Source organism: Rhea pennata, chromosome 5, assembly GCF_028389875.1.
Source record: "Rhea pennata isolate bPtePen1 chromosome 5, bPtePen1.pri, whole genome shotgun sequence".
NCBI classification, from domain to species: Eukaryota; Metazoa; Chordata; class Aves; order Rheiformes; family Rheidae; genus Rhea; species Rhea pennata.
The window spans coordinates 18,321,551-18,329,504 of record NC_084667.1 but is presented as its reverse complement, the minus strand read 5'-3'; the positions used below and the strand labels follow the sequence as shown (position 1 = coordinate 18,329,504).

Below are 7,954 nucleotides of genomic sequence, written 5' to 3'. Positions count from 1 at the left end.
GAGCTGGCGGGGGTCGCGCTACCGGCCGGCCCGCGGGCCGCGCTCCGGGCTCGCGGCGGGTGTCAGCGCCGGGGCTCGCGGCGGGAGCGGCCGGCGCGGCCGGATCGCAGCGGCCGGGGGCGGGGCGCGGCCGGCGGCGGGGGCGCGGCCCGGGGCGCTCAGAGCGGCAGCGGCGGCCGCGGCCTGCCCGGCGCCGCCGCCATCGCCGCTGTTTGTTTTCATCCGCTGCGGGCGGGGGGGGCATCTGAGTGTCCGCGGCGGCACTTTCCACACGGAGCCGCGGCGGCTCCTCCCACCCGCGCCTCCCCGCGCCTCCCCGCGCCCCGCGGCCGGTCCCGGTGGGCCGCGGGTGGGATACAAAATGGGGGCAGCGGCCGCTGTGGCCCTCGGCGGCAGCCCGCCGCCGTGCCGAATCTGCTGCGGGGAACGCGCGGGGCGGGCTCCGCCTCCCGGGTAACGGCACCGCCCGCCGCGGGGGCCGGACCGGGGCGGCCGTGGCGGGTCGCGGGGCTCCGGCGCGGCCGTTGGGGAGCGAGGGAGGCCGCGAGCGGCTCCGGGCCGGTAACGGCCGGGGGCGCCCGGCTGGGCCGTCGCGGCGCGGGAGGCACGGCGGGCCGGAGCGGGGGCGCGGCAGCCCCTCGTTAATCGTCCGGTTTACTCCTCGGCTGAGGGGGGCTGCCGAGCCGGGGAAATCGGCTGCCGGGATTTCAGCAGCTTCCGCCGAGTTGCTGGGAAGAAATTCCGCTGCCCGCTGGGTCCCTTTCTTGCCCCTCAAAGCGGGTGAGGCTGAGGCGCTGCAGGGAGGCTCGCGCTGCCCGACACGGCTGTGAACTGGCTGCTTCACCTCCCTGGGTGCTGCTTCTTTGCCACTGAGTTTGGTACCCGCATTAAAAAAAAAAAAAAAAAAACAAAAAGAAAAAAAAAGGAATAAAAAGATTTGCTGTATAACTTGCTTGGAAAGAAAATTGCAACACAGTTTGAAAGACATTTTTTATTTTTTTTTCTTAAGAGTTATTCTGAGTCTCTTCCTCTCTGCTTTATGCAGGTGAAGCCTCTGGGAAAAGCTCTCCGGCAGAAGCAGCTCCCAAGGAGCCCCTCGGGCATTTGCTATGGCTGTACCTATTGCAGTTCTTGACTGTGATCTCTTGCTCTATGGCCGTGGACATAGGACATTGGATCGTTTCAAGTTGGAGGATGTCACAGATGAGTATCTAGTATCCACATACGGCTTTCCCCGCCAGTTCATTTACTACCTGGTGGACCTCCTGGGAGCCAGTCTCTCTCGCCCTACACAGCGGTCCAGGGCCATCAGTCCAGAGACACAGATACTTGCTGCATTAGGTTTCTATACCTCTGGCTCCTTTCAGACTCGCATGGGGGATGCAATTGGCATTAGCCAAGCCTCCATGAGCCGCTGTGTTGCCAATGTCACTGAGGCGTTGGTGGAAAGAGCCTCACAGTTCATTCACTTTCCTGAGGATGAAGCTACAGTACAGAGCCTGAAGGATGACTTCTATGGGCTGGCAGGCATGCCAGGAGTACTAGGAGTTGTTGACTGCACCCATGTGGCAATCAAAGCACCAAACGCAGAGGACTTGTCCTACGTGAACCGAAAGGGTCTCCATTCTCTGAACTGTCTGATGGTGTGTGATGCCAGAGGAGTCCTGCTGAGTGCAGAAACACACTGGCCAGGCAGCATGCCTGACTGCACTGTGTTACAGCAGGCAGCCCTTACAAACCAGTTTGAAAATGAGCTACATAAGGACGGTTGGCTACTTGGTAAGTCAATTTTCCATTGTTGTTTTCCATGCAAATCTATTAGATCTTGGCTCCTCATTGAGTCTGTAGCATCTGGGCTCAGGTGATAGACTTAGTTCTAATTGTTTTCCTGAAGATTGTTTGAAATCTGAGATTGTTTGGACTATCCTTCCCTTAAAGCTAGAACAAAAACAGCCTAGTCTGTGTTTCTTAAAGCCTGAGGAGTGTATATTTTAGTTTATATACCTTCTATTAAGTTCTTGTTTTCTGTATCTTCTTTCTGAATCATGCAAACTTTAATTGTACGTATGATTCTTGTCTAGTTGTCATAATTTCACTGTATTGCATAGTAAATGAATTCTTAAACTCCTCTTCCATATTCTTTAGGATTTCTTTGTGTAAAATAGAATGTCTTTATTTTTTATCTTTTGTCACACTTGTAAACCTTAGTTATTGTTACTCTTTCATATTTTCTCATGTGTTCTGTTTTAGCCCCCAAAATAAGATATTCTGTATCTGAAATTCCAGAAAACAGCACTGAAATCTTTCTAACTGTGCATATGTAATCTCTCCTAATTTTCAACACTAACAGGTGACAGCTCCTTCTTTCTCCGAACATGGTTGATGACCCCTCTGCATATACCTGAGACACCTGCAGAATATCGTTATAACATGGCTCATTCTGCCACTCACAATGTCATCGAACGGACATTCAGAACCATTCGATCACGTTTCCGCTGCCTGGATGGGTCCAAAGGCACCTTGCAATATTCTCCAGAGAAATCCAGCCACATCATTCTGGCCTGCTGTGTGCTTCATAACATCTCCCTGGAACATGGGCTAGATGTGTGGTCTTCTGCAGCCACAGGACACATGGAACAACCAGAAGAAGAATATGAGCAAATGGAATCAATGGACTCGGAAGCCTGTCGAATACGCCAAGAGCTTTTGCTTACTCATTTTAGCTAATAGAGTGGCAGCTGTTAAAGGCTGGTGTGAGAATACAGGGGGCAAATGGGCCCCTCCTCTGTAAGTTCATAAAGACTGAGCAGTTCTGAGACAGGGAGAAAGTTTACTGACTTCATTTCAGCGAGTATTCTGAACTTTTCTTGATCTCCTTGTAAATGTCATATTTAATTGTTAGATTTTTTTGCTGTTGTGATGCACATAGGGTCCCTTTTTACCTGTTGCAGAGAACAGTGACAGTAATGTGAGATTAGAGGAGAGACTTGGGAAATGGTCTTTGAAAATTACAAAAAATCTGTAAGATTTGAACTATTTTAAGAAGCACAACTCTATGCCAGTTTGTTAGCTGAAACACTTATAATCCATTTCTAAACATCTCACACAAATTAAACTTTCTTCTGTATTCCAGTCTACTTGTAACTTGCTGCTCATGAATTCAAAAAAACACTCCTCATTTGGCTTGCAGATACAAGTTCTAACTAAGTTTCATTAATGGTTTTTGCATACCTCCCAAAATGCGGTGATTCCTGTGGATGCTAGTGGTTGTGTTCTGGTAGGCTTCTTTGGTGGGTGCACGCTAGGGTATGCACATATCTAAAAGGTCAAGAAGGGCTGAATGTTTTTTCTTTGACAAATTGGAGAAGATGCTAAACTATGATTGGCTGCATCTTACTTAATAGATATTGGGAAATGGGCTAGTGAATTTAAGTCTAGTTCTCACTAGATAGGTCTACCTCAACAGAAACTGGCGTTAGCTCTTCTTGTTTATTGCTCTAAAGAAATGTGAAGGATTGACTGGATGACAAAAATTGAACTAATTGCAGAAATTATCTGTTTAAATCAGAGCTGAGGCATGGAAAGGCTACTGTGCAATTGCTGGCAGTGTCCCTATTCAGTGGGGGAAAAAAGACTCTAATGTACACAGTTCTTGTTGGCACAAGACTTAGAAGTGTCCTGGCAATACTCTCTTTCCAAAGGATACGTACATTTCCAAGGGTATTGCTTGACAACAGTCCGAGATAATTTTGCTTCTTAGGTTTTATTCTTTACTGGGCAGTAAATGTAACATGCAAATGGTAGGGAATTCAGAATGCTGCAAAAAAATATGACACTTAAAGTAGCAATGTGGCCATTCAGCGCAGCAGATCTTTCTGCTTCTTGTAGAGAAAACAAGCCTGGATCATAACCCATAGGTTTTAAAAATTAGAAAGTATAGGACATGTTTCTCAGTATAGGATGAAAATCTAGGATTAGACATAGTTCTGTCAGTTTGCAATAGTGGTAAGCATTTACTATTACATACACAGTAAGCAGACTTGATGAGGCATAAGCAGCTTGTTTTCTGAGGCCTTGATTAGAACTGCAAAATAACTTGTAGAACAATCTGAGATGTTTTTCTATTTTCTTTATACCTTCTCCCATAATGCGTCACTTAAGAACTACTGTTTCTTACTGTGGAGAAAATCCTGCTGCTTTTACCTGGGAAGAAAGATGCAAGAATTATTTTCTAGAAAAAAAAATTGTAAAATAATCATAATGCCAGAATGAAAGCTAAGAGTTGCTGCCATATCTGATGTATCTAACTGTGCTAAAAATGCTTATCATTGGACCTAGACATCAGTATGAACGGAATGAACTGAGTGGGTGAAGTGAAGGTCAAGTGGGACTCGGACATGTGTAGGTACACTCAGCTATCATGTAATAACAAGTTGAAGTTTCTCAATTTATTATTAATAGCTCTTGACAGCATGTGCTGAAACCAAAGTGGTGGCACTTCCTGAAACAACGTTCACTGCTGAGATTTGTCTTCCTGCAGCCACAGTCACCTTTGTAGAGTGTAATTTCAAAACTAATCTCTCTGCTTGTCAATTTGGGCAAAAATTGCATCAGGCTGTACTGACAAAATCAACTTGTTCTTTCTTGAGTCAGTGCCTTTCAGTTGTTTAGATGAAGAAATCTCATTTCCCAGAGAAGCTTGCTGTATGTACTCCTAAGCAAATTCCTTCAAAACAGTTCATTGGGACTCTTCTGTTTCCCTTGGGTTTAGATCATACTTAAATCTGACAGCTGAGAATCATGTTTCTTCTCTGCATTTCAGCTCCTCTTTGCTTCCCCCGTCAGAACTCTCCAGCTGCATTCCAGAGTGCATAAAGTGCATTGTCAGAGCTTTGAAAAGTAAAGTCTACCCTGACCATCAAATGCTAATACTGTCTGGTAGCTCTCAGCCCTCTGTTGGAAGATGACGGTGACTGACTGTCCAACATACTGGTGTTCTCACTACTTGACTGAATTACTCAAAAAAAAAATCCCATCAACAGTCTTTTTTTAGTTTTTCCCTTTAAATACCTCTTCAAAGACTGTCCAGTTAAGCTGTTAGCTGCCTTTGCTCCTTCTCATGTTGCCTATCCTAGTAAGCGTCGAGCTGCACACTTTACTCGTTTGGGCTCTTTGACTCTTTCCTTGCTGCTATATAGGCACAGAATGGCCTCATTTGCTTAGATTTTGCTCTAACATTCAAGTCTCTCCAGAGACCCTCATCTCTGGTACGGATGAGGTAGCACCACCGTTACAGCACCTCATACTAGTGCCTCCCTAGGGCTTCTCATTACCGGCTGACCCTCTTTCAAAGGGCTTATGTATATGTTTTGTCTTCACCATCCACAATGCTAGAGATTGATATATTAATAATATATAAAATATTAACAGTTATTTAAGAAAAACAATCCATTTCAACTAACTTTTATCTGATTATCTTCCTTTAAATATGTAATTAATCCTTTTTTTTTTTTTTTAAGTAGTAGTATGAGAAGATTCCCAGTCACGAAAAGTTCTGTAACAGCCAGAACATTTTAAGTCTGAACTGAAAAATCCCAGGCAGCCCCTAAAAGTGAAGCTGGGTAGACTAGAAGAAAGGGTTTATTTTTTATTATTGTTGTTGTTTTGTTCTAGGTTTGGGGTTTTTTGTACGTTTCTTTTTTTTTTTTGATTTAGGGGTGTGTGTGTGTGTGTGGTGGGGATGGGGATGGGGATGGGGATGGGGATGGGGATGGGGATGGGGATGGGGATGGGGATGGGGATGGGGATGGTCTCCTCCCGCGGGCAGGCGGCGCGAGCTGCCCCGCTCAGCCCTGCGCTCGCCCCTCTGGGCTCGATTCATCGCGCCTGCTCTCTGCCGCCCCCGGGCGGCCTCATGGCAAGCTGAGGCGAAAGAGCTCGTCGCTCGGCTCGCCGGGCCTGACACAGTTCTAGCTTCGGCTGCTCGGGCCTTGGCGCCGTTCTCGGCTCTGCTCTTCGAGCCTGGCTCGGCGCTCGGCTGGCTCGCCTGGCCGGAGCTCGGAGCGGCGGCGACGACCGACACTCGGGGCCGCTCCGCTCGGCCCGGCGCGGCCCAGCCCGGCCCGGCCCCGCTCCGCTCCGCTCCGCTCGGCCCGGCGCCGCCCGGCCCGGCCCGCCCGCCCGCACCAGGTAGGCTCCGGGCCTGCGCGCTCGGCCCGGCTCCGGGGCAGGGCCGCGCCGGCGGGGGGCGGGCGGGCGCCGCGCGCTCGGGCGGCCCCGCCGCGGGCGCGCTGGGAGGCTGCGGGCAGCTGCCCGGCCGGGGCGGGCGGGGCGGGGCCGGGCCGGGCCGGGCCGGCGCTCGGACTCGCCGGCGGGCCTTTGTGAGGGAGCGCGGGAGCCGTGCTCGGCGCTGGGCCGCGCCGGGTCCCCGCGGGGCCCGGGGCCGGGCCGCTGCGCGGGCTGCACCGGCGGCGGGGCCGGGGCCGGGGAGGCGCCCCGGGAAAGCGGCTGTTGTCCTCGGGAGTTTGCGCCCCGCGCAACTGCTGCCAGTCGGGCACTTCCTAAAACCTGACTTCGGCGCCGGGCTTGGGCGCTCTGTGGGTTTGTTTTTCCTCCGTCGCCACCTGCTCTTGCCCTGCTCCCGTCCTTGTTTTTGTTAAAAAGGTCGGTGTTTTAGTGTCCCTGTAATCCGGGGAATGGTAGCTTATGTTTTGAGCGGTTGCTGTATTGAAATAGCAATACCCCTCCCCCCTTTTCCCCTTTTCTTACCACTCAAAATATGAAATAGATGCGCTCTCTTGTATCTCTTCTTTTGTTTTTTTAAATTGCTGAATACTTGCTTCTGTAAGTAATATTTTTACATGAAATCCATTCACATACGTGCCTCTAACATTATGATATTTTGTTACCTCTTTTCTTGTGGGGGAGCATGCCTAGTTGGCTCATTAGCATTTTGTTTTGTTTTTTCCTAGAGTAGTCCTTAAGGCAACACCTACATTTCTATAGTTTTCGTTTAGTTTTTCTAGGTTATTTTTAATCTTGCCAGTAACATGCTTTCTGTTTTCATTGGAAAGTGCTCAGCGTAATTCTTACTCTAAAACATCTCTCTCTTCACTCTTGAAGCAGAAATACTTTTTAGTGCATCAATCGTATTTTTTTCCAATAAGTTCTTTTATATTATCTCTCTGTTGTGAGAGACAGATTCAAGAACCAAGAATAACCTTCATTTAGGTGGAAGTTTGTCCTCAGGAAGATCATTTTTATGAATATAAAGAGGATACTAGCTGCATATCTAGGTTCAGGAAGAGTGCTTCATGCTGCTTCATTTTTCCTTCATGTGAGGTATTCACAGATCTTTATTTAAGACTCTAATGTCTGTCTGTCTGTCTCTCCCTCTTTTTTTTTTTGTCTATATTTGTCCTTGTTTACTGCTCCACCCAATTTGGTGTCCTTTGCAAATGTCATCTGGCTTCTTAGCCTTTGCCACTCCCATCCGCTTTCAAATTGCTAATGAGAATGTTAAAATGGGTCCTAAAAACGACCTTCTGGTAATGTGCATTTACTGCCAATCCATTACAGTACTGTTTACTTTTGTTGCTGGGCTAGTTTTCAGAATGTGGGATGGGGTTAAATCTGAGCAAATCTGAATGCTCTGTGAGTGAGGTTCAGGAACGGTGCCTAAAGTTCTCTGCTGAAGTGAAAACCTCCATTCAAACTCTGTAACAGTACTGCAATGCAAGTTCTATTATTTGAAACTCCAATATACCTTGCTCAGTAGTACTACAGACCGTAATTAGTGTTGCTATGGTTAAGTTTTTTTTTTTTTTTTTTTGAGTTGGTACTTTTGTGTTTAGGTGGTAACAAATGGGTATCTATCCATCTTGCGCTTGTCTGTTGATTTGTGACGATATAGATGTTAATGAGTGTAACAATCCATTAGCACTCTATCCCCCCC

The 7,954-nt window shown here is 48.2% G+C and overlaps 2 protein-coding genes across 5 annotated transcripts in view; both read left to right on the top strand.

Annotated features, from left to right (window-relative positions):
* Positions 1-379: 379 nt before the first annotated feature.
* Positions 380-3,127, top strand: HARBI1 (harbinger transposase derived 1). 3 transcript variants are annotated; one of them, XM_062577230.1, is made up of 3 exons: positions 380-453; positions 1,046-1,779; positions 2,351-3,127. In XM_062577230.1, the coding sequence occupies exons 2-3, from the start codon at positions 1,110-1,112 to the stop codon at positions 2,725-2,727; spliced, it is 1,047 nt and encodes a 348-aa protein (XP_062433214.1). In that variant the 5' UTR covers positions 380-453; positions 1,046-1,109; the 3' UTR covers positions 2,728-3,127. The 3 variants fall into 3 exon arrangements, with proteins under 3 accessions (XP_062433214.1, XP_062433213.1, XP_062433212.1); XM_062577229.1 differs by lacking the exon at positions 380-453 and adding an exon at positions 600-780; XM_062577228.1 differs by lacking the exon at positions 380-453 and having other exon boundaries at positions 600-1,779.
* Positions 3,128-6,172: 3,045 nt separating this feature from the next.
* AMBRA1 (autophagy and beclin 1 regulator 1) overlaps positions 6,173-7,954 on the top strand; it is a 134,455-nt gene continuing 132,673 nt past the window's right edge. Inside the window, exon 1 of one of the 2 annotated variants that reach the window (XM_062577288.1) lies at positions 6,173-6,189. The gene's annotated coding sequence lies outside the window, so the exon portion shown is untranslated. Of the gene's footprint in view, positions 6,190-6,528; positions 6,664-7,954 lie in introns of those variants that run through there. The other variant, XM_062577287.1, reaches the window with a different exon arrangement.